Source organism: Poromitra crassiceps, assembly GCF_964638095.1.
Source record: "Poromitra crassiceps genome assembly, chromosome: 6".
Taxonomy (NCBI): Eukaryota; Metazoa; Chordata; class Actinopteri; order Beryciformes; family Melamphaidae; genus Poromitra; species Poromitra crassiceps.
In genome coordinates this window covers 10078907-10099729 of record NC_139627.1, presented here as the reverse complement: position 1 = coordinate 10099729, position 20823 = coordinate 10078907, and the positions used below count along the sequence as shown (strand labels likewise).

Sequence of the window (20823 nt, the reverse complement as noted above, 5' to 3'; positions counted from 1 at the left end):
TGCTCCCTGCTCTACCTCAACAGCTACTGCTGCTCCCTGCTCTACCTCAACAGCTACTGCTGTTCCCTGCTCTACCTCAACAGCTACTGCTGCTCCCTGCTCTACCTCAACAGCTACTGCTGCTCCCTGCTCTACCTCAACAGCTACTGCTGCTCCCTGCTCTACCTCAACAGCTACTGATGCTCCCTGCTCTACCTCAACAGCTACTGCTGTTCCCTGCTCTACCTCAACAGCTACTGCTGCTCCCTGCTCTACCTCAACAGCTACTGCTGCTCCCTGCTCTACCTCAACAGCTACTGCTGCTCCCTGCTCTACCTCAACAGCTACTGCTGCTCCCTGCTCTACCTCAACAGCTACTGCTTCTCCCTGCTCTACCTCAACAGCTACTGCTGTTCCCTGCTCTACAGCTACTGCTTCTCCCTGCTCTACCTCAACAGCTACTGCTGCTCCCTGCTCTACAGCTACTGCTGCTCCCTGCTCTACCTCAACAGCTACTGCTGCTCCCTGCTCTACCTCAACAGCTACTGCTGCTCCCTGCTCTACCTCAACAGCTACTGCTGCTCCCTGCTCTACCTCAACAGCTACTGCTGCTCCCTGCTCTACCTCAACAGCTACTGCTGCTCCCTGCTCTACCTCAACACCTACTGCTGCTCCCTGCTCTACCTCAACAGCTACTGCTGCTCCCTGCTCTACAGCTACTGCTGCTCCCTGCTCTACCTCAACAGCTACTGCTGCTCCCTGCTCTACAGCTACTGCTGCTCCCTGCTCTACCTCAACAGCTACTGCTGCTCCCTGCTCTACAGCTACTGCTGCTCCCTGCTCTACCTCAACAGCTACTGCTGCTCCCTGCTCTACAGCTACTGCTGCTCCCTGCTCTACCTCAACAGCTACTGCTGCTCCCTGCTCTACCTCAACAGCTACTGCTGCTCCCTGCTCTACAGCTACTGCTGCTCTCTGCTCTACCTCAACAGCTACTGCTGCTCCCTGCTCTACAGCTACTGCTGCTCTCTGCTCTACCTCAACAGCTACTGCTGCTCCCTGCTCTACAGCTACTGCTGCTCTCTGCTCTACCTCAACATCTACTACAGCTCTCTGCTCTACCTTGCGGTCAGAGACGATCGCTTATCATGTGAAGGCAGCTTTAGAGAAAACCAAGGTTATGGGTTCATCATGATCTTACCCGTCCTGGTATGCAGGGATGCAGAGGGCTAAACCCTGAGTGTGTGTGTGTGTGCGCGTGTTCTTCAGGAGACCCTTGAGAAGCAGATGCTGCATGCTCAGAGCCTGGCAGAGAAGCTGTGGCTGGCAGAGAGGCAGCTGGAGGAGCTGGAGGTGGACAAAGACACGTGGGACAAGAGGAGCTCGGAGCTGAACGCCAGCGTCCTCAGGCTGGAGGGGGAGCTGGGAGAGGCCCTGCAGGCATCCAGCCAGGCTGCAGCGGAGCTCAGCCTGCAGCAGAAGCTCAGAGAGGACTCTCTGCTGAGGGTGGACGAGCTGGAGGAGAGCCTGCTGGAGAAGGACCAGGAGCTACAGAGGCTACAGGGGCTAGCCAACAAGCTGCAGGGAGAGGTACACACACACACACACGCCCGCCCGCACACACACACACACACACACACACACACACGCGCACACACACGACACACACACACACACACACACACACACACACACACGACACGCACACACAGCCAACAAGCTGCAGGGAGAGGTACACACACACACATACACCCGCACACACACACAGACACACACACACACACACACACACACACACACACACACACACGACACGCACACACAGCCAACAAGCGCAGGGAGAGGTACACACATGACATGCAAACACACAGACAAACAACACACACACACAGCCAACAAGCTGCAGGGAGAGGTACACACACACACACACACACACACACACACACACACACACACACACACACACACAGTGCTTGTTTTCCTAATCTGTCTGTCTGTCTGTGTCTGTCTGTTTGTGTCTGTCTGTCTGTCTGTCTGTCTGTGTGTGTCTGTCTGTATCTGTCTGTGTCTGTCTGTCTGTCTGTCTGTCTGTGTGTGTGTGTGTGTGTGTGTGTGTGTGTGTCTGTCTGTCTGTCTGTCTGTCTGTCTGTCTGTCTGTCTGTATCTGTCTGTCTGTCTGTCTGTTTGTGTCTGTCTGTCTGTCTGTATCTGTCTGTGTCTGTCTGTCTGTCTGTCTGTCTGTCTGTCTGTCTGTGTCTGTCTGTCTGTCTGTCTGTCTGTCTGTCTGTCTGTCTGTTTGTGTGTGTGTGTGTGTGTGTCTGTCTGTCTGTCTGTCTGTGTCTGTCTGTCTGTCAGGTGTCTGGTAAGTTGATAGATAAGGAGCGGACCCTGGAGGAGGAGATCCAGCTGCGGGAGCGGGTGCAGCTGCAGTGTAAGCAGGCGGAGCGCACGGTGGACGATCTGCACATGGAGCTGCAGACCTCCAACCAGGCCAGAGACGACCTGGCCAAGCAACTCAAACTGGCTCAGGTAACTTCATGTCATATGTTTCCACTCTGATGTTCTGTGGTCTCTCCTGATTCTAACTGAATCGCCTGCTTTGACCAAGTCCAACTCTTTGGAGAAGGATTTTAGGGGAAATGTGCCATTTGGGGTTGGACAGATGAAGCATAATGCAGAAGTGAAATAGACCTTTTTCCAATCATGGAAGTTGGAAACTCTCAGTTTGCTTGCACCTGTGTTCACCCTGCCTTGTCAACACAAAATGGCCGCTGTGAAAGAGGCCCATCTGTACTTCGTCGAATGGCCACTTGAGGCTGGCTCCAATCGAGGGAGTCGTCCCGCCTTCACCCCCATGTTAAAATGCCCGACTTTACAGCAGGATTAAGCATGTTTACAGTGGTCTCTATAGCTAATTTCACTTTTCATGACACCTGTGCGGGGGGTGAATTTTTATATAACTCACCAGTTTAAAGTCAAATAGACGGTACAAAATACTACGTTTTGGGTGTGATTGACAGGTCGCCTGTCCAGTGATCGCGCAGCTTGCCGATCACGGACCAATAGCAGGCGGCTCTGTGGGAAAGCCCTGGTCTCGCGCCATCTCCCGTGAGCTGTGCAAGAACACCAAGATGGCGACGGCCACACTCTAGGCTTCAAAACCACAGTCCAAAGACCAATGATGCCATGGTGACTCCGTCCATATTTTTGATAAGGTCTACACCATGTGTGTGTGTGTGTGTGTGTGTGTGTGTGTGTGTGTGTGTGTGTGTGTGTGTGTGTGTGTGTGTGTGTGTATGTGTGTGTGCGTGTGTTTTCACACGCGTGACCTAATGATTCAAACAGAGATGTCCACTTGAATTAATCCGTCATGCAAATCATCAGAGTTTAGGGTTAATGGAGCATTAATTATGCAAATCCTTTTAAGCAGTCAGTGTGCTAATTCCATAAACTCGTAGATTCATTGTGTCGCTGCTTCTGAAGACACTCAATCTGTCCCATCTCTACATGACCTTCAGATGTTTTGTCTAGAGAAGATGATATATAGCGGATGGATAAATAATCAGATGATTGTTGTGAAAACCACAACAACCACAACAATCATTCCAGGCGGGCTGCCCGCCCGCCTGGAATCTCCGAGAGACGACCCCTGACAGCCAGGGAGGCTGTCAGGCTCGGAGCGCCATTATCGCTAAAAATGTAAATAATATTCCTGGAATGCGTGTTTTAACGAGTCAGTTACATTTCTTTGCATTCTTAGACATTACCGTTTGATTTAGTTTGCATAATTGCTCAAGTTAGTAGTTAGTTTATGGGCTAGAAACTCTGCCATATGACAGGCACTAGGCGCCATTTTCCCCTTCATTTGGAAGAGAAAATGATCCTGAAATGAAGATTTGATTGACAGCTGCATGTCGTGAAATGATTGGTTGAAATGGGGTAGAAATTTGATAGTACTAGGTGATGTCAGCAAACTGTACATTACTGTTATCAATGAAATCTTGAAAAATGAACTTTTGATGTGAAAAAGTGTGAAAAACTAAATAAATTAGAGTTTTGTGATTTCTTTTGCATACATTATTAAATAGGTGCACTGCATACCCAGGTATTTGAACTAAAATAAAATAAAAGTAATTTTTGGGTTCAGCTCGACTTTAAAGTCGAACTGAACCTGTTCGTCACGTGCATAATGAGTCCGTTTCAGACTGAAAACATAGTTTGTCTAAGATGACAGGTTGAGAGGCGGGTCAAAGTATCATGTTGATGATTTTATTTGACAATTCTGGGGACTGGATTGGGCTTTGGCCAATCCTGGCATGTTCCGCCTCCAAATCGAGTGGGATTCAGTCGTGTTGTGGCGCTCCCCTCGGGAAGAGCCTTTTGACGGGAGGAGTGGAGCTCAGCGACCCGCAGGCAACCAGCTGCCTTAGTGTTGCCGAGCGGAGAGTGCAGCACGTCGGCCTGGAATCTCCGAAGTGCGACCCCTGACAACCAAGCTCTCGGATGCGCGCGCCATTATCGCTGCTGTAATGATACGATATCCCTGGAATGCGCGTTTTAACGAGCCAGTTACATTTCTTTGCATTCTTAGAGATTATAGTTTTTTTTGTTCATGTTTCTAACAATTGGCCAAGTTAGTAGTTAGTTTTATGGGATAGGAATTCTGCCAGATGACAGGCACTAGGCGCCATTTTCGACTTCATTTGGAAGAGAAAATTATCCAGAAATGAAGATTTGATTGACAGCTGCATGTCGTGATATGATTGGTTGAAATGGGGTAGAAATTTGATAGTACTGGGTGACGTCAGCAAACTGTAAATTACTGTTATCAATGAACTTTTGATGTGAAAAAGTGTGAAAAACTAAAGAAATTAGATTGTTGTGATTTGTTTTGCATACATTATTAAATAGGTGCACTGCATACCCAGGTATTTGAACTAAAAGAAAAGAAAAGTCATTCTTGGGTTCAGCTCGACTTTAAGGACACACACACTGCTTGTGGCAAGATTTCCAAATCACCACAGACTACAAGCCCACCCCCCAAACATGCCATAATGACCCCTCCCTCCCAGGCAAACACCACAGACTACAAGCCCACCCCACAAACATGCCATAATGACCCCTCCCTCCCAGACAGACTCAACACATTCTACACGCGGTTTGAGGCCTCTAATAACACCGCAGTGCAGAAATCTACACCAGCAGCCATTGAACAGACATTAACTCATTCAGGGCCAGTTTAGGACTGCCAATATTTAGCACAGGCCAAAGATTTTCATAATTGTTGGTCATCTTTCAAGACCCACAGTAAATTATCTATTAGCACCAGAGTGATTTGCAATACCTCAAAATGAAGATGTACGTCTCTGGGTTCACCAGGAAAAAAAAAGTGAGCTTTTAGCATGTTCTGTACTCTACTTATAGCCATTTATATACACCCTGTTTTCAGCCAAAAAGTCTCTGTGAGAAAAGAAATTGCAGAAAATGGCATTTATGTACACAGCACACAATATCAGGCAGAACTCGCTCTCAATTATTTTATTTTGAACTGTATTGACATCAGACATGTAAATATTATTCATTATGACACAAATGACAAAAAAAAAAATATATATATATATATATATATATATATATGAAGTGCTTTTTTTACATTCAACAATACAGTTTGCTCAGTGTGAGTGAGTGTACAGAGAGACACAAGACAGACAGACAGACAGACAGACAGACAGACACACCGACAGACAGACAGACAGACACACACACACACACACACACACACACACACACACACACACACACACACACACACACACACACACACACACGATCCCCCTTTTAGATTTCTAACCCCACTTAGGATAAGCAATAACCACGCCCTGTGGCGCTGGGATTGGCCAGGAGCAACACTGGAGGGCACGCAGCCCTCTGTGTGAAAGCCATTTATGTGGCGAGGCTGTGTGGAGGAGGAGAACAGCTTCTCCTCCTCCACACAGGAGAACAGCTTCTCCTCCTCCACACAGTTGTGACTCCGTCTCGTCTCTTTCGGGCTGGCACATAGGAACGGGGTCCAGGGACCAGGATCGATCATGTTGGTCACGGGTTTGACTACTGCGGTTTCGATGTCCGCTGCTGTGCAGCAAGTCGATCAGCTCTGCGGCGAGGGGGCATTTCAATGGCATTTCTCCTCTGCAACAAGGAAGCGCGTTTCCTTTCCACCTTCTTCCTAATTTCAAACAACAGCTGCGGTATGTGTTTGATAACGTGCTGTCGGCTTGAGTTTGAGGTTAGGGACCCCGAAACTATGTCACAGGCTGGGTAAGTGTTTCAACTATGCGCTGCACTCATAAAAACAAAAACACGTCAAACACGTCATTGGCCCTCTGGGCTATTCCTGATAACACGTCAAAGACGTCATTGGCCCTGAATGAGTTAACTGTCTCCGGCCATCACCAAGAAGGTCCAACAGCAACTCCACATCCTCTGATAGGCTCATCAAGAAGGTCCAACAGCAACTCCACATCCTCTGATAGGCTCATCAAGAAGGTCCAACAGCAACTCCACATCCTCTGATAGGCTCATCAAGAAGGTCCAACACCAACTCCACATCCTCTGATAGGCTCATCAAGAAGGTCCAACAGCAACTCCACATCCTCTGATAGGCTCATCAAGAAGGTCCAACACCAACTCCACATCCTCTGATAGGCTCATCAAGAAGGTCCAACACCAACTCCACATCCTCTGATAGGCTCATCAAGAAGGTCCAACACCAACTCCACATCCTCTGATAGGCTCATCAAGAAGGTCCAGCAGCAACTCCACATCCTCTGATAGGCTCATCAAGAAGGTCCAACAGCAACTCCACGTCCTCTGATAGGCTCATCAAGAAGGCCCAACAGCAACTCCACATCCTCTGATAGGCTCAAGCATTATTGAGAACACATTCTCTTTTACAATAATGACCTGGCTAAGAGGGCATAGAGACGCGCACACAAAATAACAATACAGATAAACAGATATTTAACAGATGTTTAAATGCTCCTATTCTCCTAGATTTTAGATATTTAGGGCCTAAATATCTAAAATCTTCAAAAAAGATATCTGAAATTTTCGTACAGAACATTATTACAATGCTGCTTTTCCCCTCCAAATATACTGGACTTTTTGGGTTGTACAGTATTCTATTGAGTGTGTGTGTGTGTGTGTGTGTGTGTGTGTGTGTGTGTGTGTGTGTGTGTGTATGTGTGTGTGTGTGTGTGTGTGTGTGTTTGTACAGTTAACTTTGTATTTTAATGTCATGTTATTTATGTACACTGTAGGACGAGGATGAGCAGTATTTCTTTCTTGATTAGTATGTAGGTGCAAGAAAAAGAAAAACGACAATAAAGATCTCTTGAAAATGGATGAATGGATGAATGGATGACTCCTGGTATTTGTCTCTGTCCTCTCAGGAGAAGATGATCGACTTGGAGAGCGATCTTGAGGAGCTGCATGACAGTGAGCAGCGATGGGCCGCTAAGCACAAGAGAGCCATCGAGCAGGTGAACACCCCCCGACTCACTCTGACTCACTCACTCTGACACACTCTGACTCACTCTGACACACTCTGACTCACTCTGACTCACTCTGACTAACTCTGACTCACTCTGACTCACTCTGACACACTGGCTCACTCTGACTCACTCTGACTCACTCTGACACACTCTGACTCACTCTGATACACTGACTCACTCTGACACACTCTGACTCACTCTGACACACTGGCTCACTCTGACTCACTCTGACTCACTCTGACTCACTCTGACACACTCTGACACACTCTGACACACTCTGACACACTCTGACTCACTCTGACTCACTCTGACACACTCTGACACACTCTGACTCACTCTGACACACTCTGACTCACTCTGACTAACTCTGACTCACTCTGACTCACTCTGACACACTGGCTCACTCTGACTCACTCTGACTCACTCTGACACACTCTGACTCACTCTGACACACTCTGACTCACTCTGATACACTGACTCACTCTGACTCACTCTGACTCACTCTGACACTCTCTTTACACCGAGGTTAATAATTCACTCACAGTAATTCCAGGAATCTCTGTGTCCTCTCTCTGTCTGTGAAGAGTACTGGCATCTCCGTGGCTATTCAGTGGCTAGTCAGTAGCAGCTAGTGGCTAGTCCGTGGCAGCTAGTGGCTAGTCAGTGGAAGTCAGTGGCTAGTCGGTGGCAGCTTAGTCTCACTTAGCCAGACTATCTCCACACCTCCTCACACTGTGAGCAGGTGAAGAAGAGGCTGTCAGTTGGTATCATTCACACTGTGAGGAGGTGAAGAAGAGGATGTCAGTTGGTATCATTCACACTGTGAGCAGGTGAAGAAGAGGCTGTCAGTTGGTATCATTCACACTGTGAGCAGGTGAAGAAGAGGATGTCAGTTGGTATCATTCACACTGTGAGCAGGTGAAGAAGAGGCTGTCAGTTGGTATCATTCACACTGTGAGCAGGTGAAGAAGAGGCTGCCAGTTGGTATCATTCACACTGTGAGCAGGTGAAGAAGAGGCTGTCAGTTGGTATCATTCACACTGTGAGGAGGTGAAGAAGAAAGAGGCTGTCAGTTGGTATCATTCACACTGTGAGCAGGTGAAGAAGAGGCTGTCAGTTGGTATCATTCACACTGTGAGCAGGTGAAGAAGAGGCTGTCAGTTGGTATCATTCACACTGTGAGCAGGTGAAGAAGAGGCTGTCAGTTGGTATCATTCACACTGTGAGGAGGTGAAGAAGAAAGAGGCTGTCAGTTGGTATCATTCACACTGTGAGCAGGTGAAGAAGAGGCTGTCAGTTGGTATCATTCACACTGTGAGGAGGTGAAGAAGAGGCTGTCAGTTGGTATCATTCACACTGTGAGGAGGTGAAGAAACAGCAGAAGCAGAAGACCGGACAAGCAAACAACTGCTGGAAGAGCTTTACACAGGCAACAAAAGTTACTCAAAGACGAAGACTTGGTAAAAAGTAATGGCTGTTACACACCAAGAGCGATGCGAATAAACAGCACGAAATTGTGATGGCGAATTTTGACCCACTTGTCAATCGCAGCAACAGATGTGTACACGTCGGATGTGAATTTCCTGAAAAATCGACCTTGGTCCGAAAAAATAAACGCCGCAATAACGCTCAGCGAAACTTCGGCGTTGGTATGCACGGTTGCATTCACTGATATAGGTTCGGAAAATATTATTGACGTGCGAATTAAACGCACACAAAAAAACGCTCCCGATGTGTAAGGACCTTAACACTTTGAGTGCCACGGCCCTTGGGCAAAAGGTTGCTTGCTGTGCCACATAGGCCGCAATGCATTTTAAAACAGTCATATAATTTCTTTAATAATTACTATGTAAACACTGAACACGCACAAATAACGATGAGACTCTCTTCTATCACCTGCAAAAAAAAGTTTATTGATCCCATTTTCCGTTCTTTAGTTATGAGCCGGAGAAGATAGCTTGATTCAACCAAAAACAGCCCTTTTTTCTACGAGCTGAGATAATGAGCCTTTTGTGAAATTAAACATTTCAAGCACATCACTGACTCTGAAGCTAATTTTCTGATGTCTGGGTCTGTCTGGGTGAAGTGTATGCTGCTCTGCGTGCCCCCCCCCCCCCCTCAACGGCACACGCCTCCTCCTGGGTGTGTCTTATGTGTCTGGTGGCTCTCTGCTGCTGCACACACAGTGAAGGGTGCGCGACATCTAGCTTTTTGGTTCCGCGTGTGTTTGTCACGGGCCACAATGCTTCCAGTTGAGAATAATAAGGCTGATTATGCGAATGTGCTGTCGCAGCGAACACGGAGGTGCTCAGTTGTGACAGCGGATGCAGCTGCTGCGGGCACAGCTGGCGTTTGGCTTCATGCATGTCGATGCATACGGACGGATGCGATGCGATTTCCTTTTTCCCCAGCGACTTCTTCTGTGTGTTTGGCTCCACTTTCTCTTATCAGGAGAGTGCTGTCGCCACCTAATGGGGTTTGTAAAATAGGTTATAGACCTCCAATAGCTACAATATTGTAAGAGGCGATGTAAGAAGCTTAGATCGACACCCCCCCGTCAAAAAAACAATTTGGAGTTACTGACGCCATTTGGCGTCGCTGGCAGCCTACGGTAAATTTCTAATGACGCCATATGGCGTCGCTGGCACTCAATGTGTTAAGATGCGGGGTGGGGAGAGAAGGCAGCATCTCATTCTGAACTGCATCACCTACGTTGACACTCGCACGAGTTCTGGCCCAGCAGAGGAATCGTTTCCATGGCTACATTCCTGATATAGTGTATAGCTAGCTACTGACACTTCTATTGCTAAAGTCGTGCCGCGGATGCTTTGGTGGGTCTGGTTGGTGGTGTGGTGTGGTGTGGTTGGTGGATGCTTTGGTGGGTGTGGTTGGTTACTTAATTAATTAGTTGTGAGTGACCATGTTTTCCATTTGTGTTTTCAGACTGAGCAGCTGCAGCTCAAGTTGATTCAGGAGAAAGATTTGAACGACCAGCTGGAGTGTGAGAAGATCATCCTGGAGAGACAGGTATGTTGTGTGTGTGTGTGTGTGTGTGTGTGTGTGTGTGTGTGTGTGTGTGTGTGTGTGTGTGTGTGTGTGTGTGTGTGTGTGTGTGTGTGTGTGTGTGTGTGTTTCTGTGTCTGTGTGTTTTCTAAACACGGTTTATTTTCACCTCTTTATTGTCTATATTTGTCTTTTTGATTGTCTATATTTGACATAATTATTTACCTCTTCTGCCATTCATCATATTCACTGTCAACTAGAGTCTGTGGTGCCACCACAGACTCTGTGTCTGTGGTCTGTGTCTGTGGTGCCACCACAGACGAGCCTGCACTTGTTTTATTCAGCACCTGGAATGGTCAGAGATGAGAAGAGTACACACATTCTTTACTTAAGTAGAACTACAGTTACTGGAGTAAAAAAAGACTGGTAAAGTAGAAGTACTGATTCAATGTATCTACCCAAGTAAAAAAAAAACAGTACAGGCTCTGAAATGTAATAGACTATAATTATCTCATTAAAATACTTCAAATGACATCTAGTCCTCCCTCATGAGGCTGGCGGGGGGGGGGGGGGGGGGGGGCGAGGGGGGGGTCCGCGCATGCTGGGTTTATCAATGCTGCTTATTTATCTATCTATCTATCTATCTATCTATCTATCTATCTCTCTATCTATCTATCTATTGTATGTGGTGGCTTGTGCCAATTGAATTAGACAGGTGTAGACGAGCCAGAAAAATTGTAATGATCATCACATTAGTTTAGAGTTCTCAGTTTCATTTGACACTGCTGATAGCCATAGCTTCTGATAGCTAAATGGATGTACTGTATGTGATTGTAATATTGCTGCTCCTAGCAGCTCTAGCTCGTCTGGCAAAGGAGAGAATGAGCAAACTGGCCACATCTGAACGAGCTGTTCAGTATGAAAGACAAGACAAGACAGACAAAGACAGGGACAGCTAACACTGATAACTTGCTGGACGTGTGAGATGTATTGGGGTAAGAAAGTTTAAATATAAAACATTTTTAAAGTAACACATGTACTTTTTTACTTGAGTACTTTTAAATAGGCTGCTCTTACGTGAGTAATTTCCTGGACCAGTAGGCTACTTGTACTTGAGTAGGATTTGTCAGTAGGCTACTCTTTCCACCTCTGTGTGCAATACATCTTCAGAGTCAAGGACCAGATGTCTCTTCTCTCCTTCTCCCCCTCTCCCTGTTTCTCCCCCTCTTTCTCTCTCTTCCTCTCCCCCTCTCTCTCCATCTCTCTCTCTCTCTCCCGGTCTCTCCCCCCCTCTCTTCCTCTCTCTCTCCCTGTCTGTCCCCCCCCCCCCCTCTCTCTCTCTCTCCCTCTCCCTCCCTCTCTCTCTGTAGATGCGTGAGCTGCATCAGGAGGTGGAGGAGCTGCAGAGCTCCAGGGTCCAGGAGGACGTCATCACCAAGAGTGAGAGCAGAGTCAAGGAGCTGGAGAGCGCGCTCAAGGCTGAGGAGAGGTCTGTCACTTCACCTTCACTCAGCCATTCACATCAACAATACAGTGTCTTTCTGTTTTTTTCACATCAGCCATTCACATCAACAATAGTGTTTTCACATCAGCCATTCACATCAACAATAGTGTTTTTATATCAGCCATTCACATTAGAGATGCACGGGCTGCAGTTATAACCGCACTGACCACGGATATCCGCCCCGCGCTGTGAAATGTCGGGTGCACAGCGGGCGCGGATCTATAAATAGTATGAAATAATTTCCGCGGATTTATGGCGGGCGGACGGTTCATGCATACACGCGGATTAGGGTGGCATAAAAGCTCATCCGCGCATCTCTAATTCACATCAACAATAGTGTAAAAAAAATTACATCAGCCATTCACATCAACCATAGTCTTTTCTTTAAATCAGCCATTCATATCAACAATAGTCTTTTCTTTAAATCAGCCATTCACATCAACAATAGTCTTTTCTTTAAATCAGCCATTCACATCAACAATAGTCTGTTTTTAACATCAGCCATTCATATCAACAATATAATGTGTGTGTGTGTGTGTGTGTGTGTGTGTGTGTGTGTGTGTGTGTGTGTGTGTGTGTGTGTGTGTGTGTGTGTGCACAGTCACACGTGCGTGCGTGTGCGTGCGTGCGTGTTTTAGTTGTATTTATTTGCACATATTTAAAAACACAACAGACAAAATGAAGACAAGTAAAAGACTGTGCCGGTAGAGACAGGAAACCCCAAGTGGGCTCATTCTGGTTCTCTACCTCAGAAATTAAAACCAATCATATTAATAAATATAGCCGCAAGCGGCGATGGGCGGGGTTCAAGCCTTGCGCAGATGACAAAGCTTCTGATTCTGACTAGGACATCCTCCTTGATATATCTGCCAAGTTTTGCGATCATTGGACAAACAGGTGTGGAGTTACAGCCTTTTTTATGTTAAGCCACGCCCATTTCTGGCGTTTATGGCGCCCCCTTTCGGTGGAATTGCACCAAATTTGACACACATGGTCTGGGATGGTCTCCGAAGACCTCCTGCAAGTTTCGTGAAGATTCCTTAATCGGTCATGAAGTTATGACAATTTAGCTGTGAGGCCACGCCCCTCTCACAACTTTAACGATCAATATCTCCGAAACTAAAGTAGATTTCAAAAATCCACCAATCACGATTGTAGAGCTTGCTCAATAGATGCTTCCTGTCGATTCTAGTGCAAATCGGTCCAACGGTCTAGGAGGAGATGCAAAAAATGTGTTTTCCAAACTTTTCCAAATATCTCAAAAACTTTCCAGGCGGACCTTGAGGAAACTGGGGGGTACTTTGAAGAGCAGGTTCACCTGAACATCTGGAAAAAAAAAGTTTGAAAATCGGACCAACGGCGTGGAAGTTATGGCCTTTCAAAGTTTGAAATTTGAACCCCTAATTATAGCGCCCCCATTAGGCCGATTCACAAAATATTTCTGGAGCATCTAGGAACCAACCATATCTGTCAGTGGGCCAAATCTCATGTCTCTGCAGTATACCAACTCACGGGAATTTGCAATGAGGCAGAGAGGAAAAGAAAAAATAAACCATAATATAGCCGCAAGCGGCGATGGGCGGGGTTCAAGCCTTGCGCAGATGACAAAGCTTCTGATTCTGACTAGGACATCCTCCTTGATATATCTGACAAGTTTCGCGATCATTGGACAAACAGGTGTGGAGTTACAGCCTTTTTTATGTTAAGCCACGCCCATTTCTGGCGTTTATGGCGCCCCCTTTTGGTCGAATTGCACAAAATTTGACACACATGGTCTAGGATGGTCTCCGAAGACCTCCTGCAAGTTTCGTGAAGATTCCTTAATCGGTCATGAAGTTATGACAATTTAGCTGTGAGGCCACGCCCCTCTCAACTTTAACGATCAATATCTCCGAAACTAAAGTAGCTTTCAAAAATCCACCAATCACGATTGTAGAGCTTGCTCCATAGATGCTTCCTGGCGAGTCTGGTGCAAATCGGTGCAACGGTCTAGGAGGAGATGTAAAAAATGTGTTTTCCAAACTTTTCCAAATATCTCAAAAACTTTCCAGGCGGACATTGAGGGTCCTTATGGCAAATTTGTAGAGCAGGTCCACCTGAACATCTGGAAAAAAAAAGTTTGAAAATCGGACCAACGGCGTGGAAGTGATGGCCTTTAACGTAAAACCGTCGATTATAGCGCCACCTTCAGGCCGATTCGAAAAATCTTTTTTGAGCACCTACCAGCCAACAATATCTGTCATTGGGCCAAATGTCAGGTCTCTACCATTTACCAACTCACGGGAATTTGCGTCGGGGCAGATGAACAAGAAGAAGAATAATAATAATAATAAACCGGGTGAAAAACAATAGGGTTTCAGCCCCTTCAGGGCTTGAACCCCTAATAATAAACCAGCACAAAAACAATAGGGTTTCAGCCCCTTCGGGGCTTGAACCCCTAATAATCCAGACAAAGGATACAATATAAACAAAAACAAAAGAAAAGAAACAAGCAAACAATAAAAGTGCCCAAGTCACACCCTCTTACAGGTTCCGTATGGGACCTAAGGCAGTGTATCCCCCCTCCCCACCCCCCCCAGTCAAATCTTCCATGGTCTCTTCTGGTGTGTTTTGTAGAAACAAGGTGGTTCTGAGCAACACCATCAGCAAACTGGAGAGGAAGATCAACGAGCTGTCCGATCAGATGGAGGAGGAGCACAGGCTAGCTGCTGAACAGAAAGATCTGGTAACACACGCACACACACACACACACACACATAAACACAAACACACACATATTCACACATACACAGAGACACACTGCCCACACAAGGCCGGCAGATTCGACGATTCGTTCGAAGGAGCCTGATTCAACAATTTCACAGTCGAATTGTCGCAAAATCTGGTTATGAAACAAGGATCATTGCATTCTGGCCATCGACGGTTTTCGCTGAATTGTGTTGCTAGGCAACAGTTTGAAGCCTAGCTCACTTCATGTCAGCCATTGTTTTAGCAAACACTGCAACAGGAAGTCAGCTCGGGGCAAGTTAGAATGTTTATGTTGTCAAGTTAAAGCCGTCTATATGAGGGTGCTGAATGTTTCATTTGACATAGAATGGCTTGGTTACTCCCAATATCATGATATCCTATTTTGGTATAAATTAATACCATAAAACTAAGTTCCAATTAAACAAACAAATCCAACAAGCTCATGCCAAAGGATTTTCTAATCGCCAGATAGTCTTATAGAAACAAAGGAGAGAGAAAAAAGAGAATAGTCGAATATTCGTACGCCCAAATTGGGTACAGCCCTAATTAACTTTCCCGACTAACGGAGCCTGTTTGTCTCTGTCAGACAGTGTTTGGGGTAACTCATTACAAAAGTAACACATTACATGTAATATATTACTTTTAGCAGTAACTCAGTAATATAGTTAATTACCAATAGGATTTCAGTAATATTGTACCAGTTACTTTGTCAAGTAACACAAGCACGGGGGGTACGGTGGAGCAGTGGTAAGCGCTGTCGCCTCACAGCTCGAAGGTCCTGGGTTCGATTCCCACCTGGGAAGCTGTGAACGCTGAAAGCGTGCCCGTCCGCATGTCCTCGAGTGCCCACCGCCCGGGTGGGGTCGTCAAAAAGGGCCTTTCTGTGTGGAGTTTGCATGTTCTCCCCGTGCCTCCCGGGAGTTTCCATCATATAGGAACCCCCTTCACCAACACATGCAATATCCTGGTTGCTAATGTGGTTCCTCCTCTATTCGTTAAAGGCCGGCTTTTCCGTGGGGGATATGAATATATATTAAATCTCACGCCCCTAAGGTTTTCGAATCCGTTGAAATTTTTGAAATTGGAGGTTTACTCACAGAGATATCAACCGAAATCCACTCTGTGTGTGGGGGGGGGAGGTGCGGGTGCGGGGACTCAAAATACTACATTTCCCACAATGCACTGGGCTCGCGTGGCCTTCATTTCCATGCCCACCACAGGCATTTGGCTGATATCAAACTCCAGTAGGTGGCGGTAATGCACATATATGTTTGCCAACCGCCATAACACTCAAAGAAGAAGAAGAAGAAGGCTTCGACAATAAAACATACAGAGAAGAAGAAATAAATCGAAAATAAAATTGCCTCCAAATTGCACCAAATTTAAACGGTAGTATATATGTCGGGAGATGTCTTCATAAAAAAAAATTCATGCATTTTAAGGCATTTTCGTAGGAGTTACGCGCATCTGATGTTGTAACTATTTTCTGTAAAAATGTGTAAAAACGGGTACATTGCTCAGCGTTGATTTCGTTACTTCAACCCACCTACTACTAGATGTAAAATTTGACGAGCTTTCCAATGCCGCCAGTCCCGTGTCTGTCCGTGCTTCCGTTCCCGAGATCAACACAAGCACATATTTAAATAAGATAGTAATTTCCTAGTCAAATTGTGTGTTGAAAAAAAACGACTATAGTAGATGACAATAACAAAGGAAAAGGATAACATTTAGAATTTTGGACAGTTTACACTGACTTCATGACAGTTTAAATTATTTTTTGGGATGGTTCCGGGCCGGCGATGTCATTCTGCTGCTGCTGTTATTTTCGTGAAACCAATGCAAAAGTAGTTTAATAAGTAACAAGTTACTCTGCACAGACAGTAATATTGCAAAGTAACTTATTCCTTTCAAATGAAAACAGTAACTAGTAATATGTAGTATATTACATTTTGAAAGTAACTTGCTCATCACTGCTGTCAGATGACCCAGAGGATGCGCTCTCTGAAGCGGCAGCTGAACGAGGCGGAGGAGGACGCCAGCCGCAAGGAGGCGTCGCTGCGCCACACCCAGAGAGAGCTGGGCGAGGAGAGGGAGACCGCAGCAAGGCTGCAGAGACAGCTGCTGGACCAGCACCTGCAGATGAAGTGAGGCCCACACTACAGCACCACCTTTCTTCACCAGGGAGTCATTTTCACTATTCATTACGTGATTGGGACAGGACAGGAAAAAGAGCCAACAGGAGCCAACAGAATCCTGACAACATATATATAAATATGCACATACAGTTGTAACATGAATTGATTGATTGATTGATTGATTGATCGATTGATCGATTGATTGATTGATTGATTGATTGAAGTCATTTGACCAATAAAAAAAAATACAATAGCCTACACCAACAAGCATACAGTATAAAATAATTCATCAGGATTTCACAATAAAGTCTTTATTTTTTTTGTAATTCTCTTTTTATTTAGAAAAGTTTTTTCACATTAATTTCAGTTGAACATTTTACAGAGTAGAGTAGCCCTTCATTATTTCGCATTCAACAGTATACATTTACTTTATCTACTCCTTTCCAAACTTTTCCTTCTTTATATTATTTACTTGACATAAAACAAACCACAAAAACATGAACAAAAAAACAACAGAGATAGAGGGGATGCTCTACTAGTTTGACACAGTCATAAGAGGTACAAAGTTCTATACAAAGTCTCGTCTTTGAGGTGTTATAAATTCAATCCACTTTTCCCAAATCCTCTCAAATCTGTCTTTCTTGAGTCTCAGCGAAAACGTAAGTCTTTCCATTACAAATATATCATATACTATATCCACCCAGTCATTTATTGTTGGTACTTGAGGACGCAGCCACTTTTTGGTTAGCGCCTTCTTACTGGCAGCCATTAACATTCTAAACAGTAAAGCATCCGTTCTACTCAGCTCGAATGTTTCGTGACCCAGATACATCACTTCACATCAAAATGGAATTTCAACCCTAAAAACAGCTTCCATGGTCCTGTGTATCTCCTGCCAATATTGGGTGAGGGAAGGGCAATCCCAAAATATATGAAAGTGATTTGCATTTTCACTTCCACACCGTCGCCAACATCTTGAACCCTGGACCTGATGTCTCTTCTGCAGAGGAGTGATGAAAAAACGCATTGTATTTTTCCAACTAAACTCTCTCCAAGTTTGAGAGGCAGTTGTCCTCCATTGTAATTCACAAATCGTTTCCCACTCCTCCTCAGTGAGAATCATATTGCCCTCCCCTTCCCATTTCTCCTTTATGTAAAACGTATCAATTTTTTTACACATTTGGATTCCATTATACAATCTGGAAATTGTTTTTTTACATGGTGCAGAGTTGTAAGCAGAGAAAAAAACACTCAAAATACTCCCCATTGAAAACAGCTGATCTTTCATAGTACGATCGAAATAGGAGCGAACCCAAAGATACCTGTAAAAGTCAGCATTTTCTAATTCATGATTCCTTTTGAGTACTTCAAATTGCTGGAGAGAGCTCTCATGAACCCAGGTACAGTAAGCAGTGACACCTTTTGCTACCCATCCTCTATATCTTCTGTCTGTTCTATTAGGGGTGAAATCTGTGTCGTACGCACACCATCTTAGAAGTCTCTCTTGGGTACTTAAGTTGTATTTTTTCACTACCTCTCCCCACATCTTAAATGATAAATTAATCCATGGGTTGTTGTTATCTGACATGAATCTGATCAGGTCCCTATCACCTATTTCACAATAAAGTCTTTAAACGTATTTCCATCGTGGTCCTGAGGTCTCGGCTGGGAGGCAAACAGAAAAGGGAATGACGCTATCAGTATCCCTATAATATTCTCCCTGGATGCTCTGGTAGCTGCTTACTGGTTGGTTGCAGGCAGACACCTGACCATGCGTGCATGAAAATGGGAGCGGGATGTAGAGATGTAACGGTATGAAAATTTCACATCACGATTATCGTGAGCAAAAGGATCACGGTTATCGTATTATCACGGTATTCGTAAGAAATTGCTGAAAATGTTCAAAAATTACTGAGAGACTCACTGAAATCATTTTACAACGTTTTATATTGAAAACTCAGACCCTAAAAGGATTGAGACACTCACTACAAAATCATTTCTCCAAGGCTGCACGTTTGCATCTGGGAGACTGTTGCCAACTTTGGTTGATGATGGACAGTATTTACCATGTTTTTCAAAGCACTGTAATCATGGTACCACGGTTTTAATGATAATGAAAATTTGAAACGGTACGGTTATCGTAAGGAATTTTATCACGGTTATCATTCAAACCGGTTATCGTTACATCCCTAGCGGGATGTAGAGATGAAACAATATGAAAATTTCACATCATGGTTATAGTGACCAAAATGATCACGGTTATCAGTATTATCACGATACGTTACTATGTGCTGCGAATGTTCAAAATGTGCTGATACACTCACGGAAATCGTTTCACCAAGGCTGCGCGTGCGTCTGCATCTGGGAGACTTTGGTTGATGATGGACAGTATTTAGTACTTAGGTAGAAAAAAGTGTTGCACACTCAACAAAGTTGAAGAAGGCCGGAGGGCTGAAACGTCATCTTATAGTTAAAGTGTAACTTACCCCCAAAACACTTTTTTCCGCTTTTAACCAATATGACTTTGGGGGTGGTGTGTGAAGAATTCTGGTCAAGATTTCCACATTTGAGACCAAACTGTTACCATTGTACCATTTCTATCATTTTCAGCAGCATAAGTTCCCTCTATGGGTTCAAACCTGCTTTTTTGTGTGCCCTCAAATGAATGCGAGATTTTTTACATTGTGGTATTTGCGCGTGCCCCACTCATGTGAAATCCCCCCCCCCCCCCCCCCCCCACCCCCCCCATGTGATTACTGTAGTTCATGCGGTGCGAGCCTTTTAAGAGCAATGCGTCCATGGGTAATCGGCTACTGTGGCTAATATTAGCCGCTAGTTAGTTATGTTATATGACAGTAAAACGTCACTGAATGACCAAATTGATATAACTTTTAACCATTTCGAGTAACACTGTTTCCATACGGATCACCAGCGTTAGTTTGTTGTTTATAACGTGGCTATATTCATAACTTTTTTCTATGATATCTATCTACACTGAAAATACTGGGAGGCGGGCCAAATCATCTGTCGATGATTTGATTTGACAGTTCTGGGCACTGGCGTTGGCGTTGGCCAATCCTGGCGTGTTCCACCCCCAAATCGATTGTGTTCTAGCGCAAACAGTCTCGAGCCATTTACGTTATCTTTAGAGCAATATTCCTGGAATGCAAGTTTAACTAAACAGTTACATGTCCTCTGCATTCTACATCAAATGAAGACATTACGGGTTGTTTTATTTTGTATGTTACATACTTATTGGCCAAGTTATGTTAGTTTATGGAGGAGGAATTCTGCCAGCTACAGAAGGGAGTATAGGCGGCCATCTTGCCTGCAGAGTTTTCAAATCAAGTAGAATACTGTTTTGCAAGAAATCTGGGGGGGTGAGTCCCCCTTTAACCCATTGATACCTGATGCAGCATTTGCGTGTATATCCCTCATTTGTGTGCGTATCCCTTTAAGATGCGGTTCGCGGTCTTAAAGGGATACACACACAAATGCTGCATCAGGTATCAATGGGTTAAAGAAATGCATATGGAGCCAGAGTGTTTTCTACCTACGCTTGCTTCCAGTGGTCGGCAGCTCACCACAGCTTTTGGTGTGCGTTATTTTTCCTTTGATGGACAGTATTTACCATGTTACTCAAAGTGCTGTAATCACACTAACACGGTAATCACTGTAATACAGTTTGAATGATAATGAATATGTCAAACTGTGTGCTTACCATGGTTACCATAAGCAAATTTCAGCATGGTTTATCATTAAACCGCTTATCGTTTCCTCCATAACAGGATGGGACAGGAGTGATAAAGCACTCCTATGTCACCTTCTATCCCAGACACACGAGGCGTGGACAGACAGGGTCAGACAGACAGACAGACAGACAGACAGACAGACAGACAGA

At 45.1% G+C, this 20823-nt stretch overlaps 1 protein-coding gene across 1 annotated transcript in view; it reads left to right on the top strand.

Annotated features, from left to right (window-relative positions):
* Positions 1-16935, top strand: part of LOC310777690 (uncharacterized protein) — a gene marked incomplete at both ends in the record, with an annotated part of 143389 nt that extends 126454 nt beyond the window's left edge. Inside the window, 7 exons of the mRNA XM_083638068.1 lie at positions 1249-1569; positions 2335-2508; positions 7431-7520; positions 10476-10559; positions 11906-12024; positions 14656-14764; positions 16768-16935. Coding sequence (XP_083494194.1) covers positions 1249-1569; positions 2335-2508; positions 7431-7520; positions 10476-10559; positions 11906-12024; positions 14656-14764; positions 16768-16935 — 1065 coding nt within the window. The remainder of the gene's footprint in view (positions 1-1248; positions 1570-2334; positions 2509-7430; positions 7521-10475; positions 10560-11905; positions 12025-14655; positions 14765-16767) is intronic.
* Between the last annotated feature and the right edge of the window lie 3888 nt (positions 16936-20823).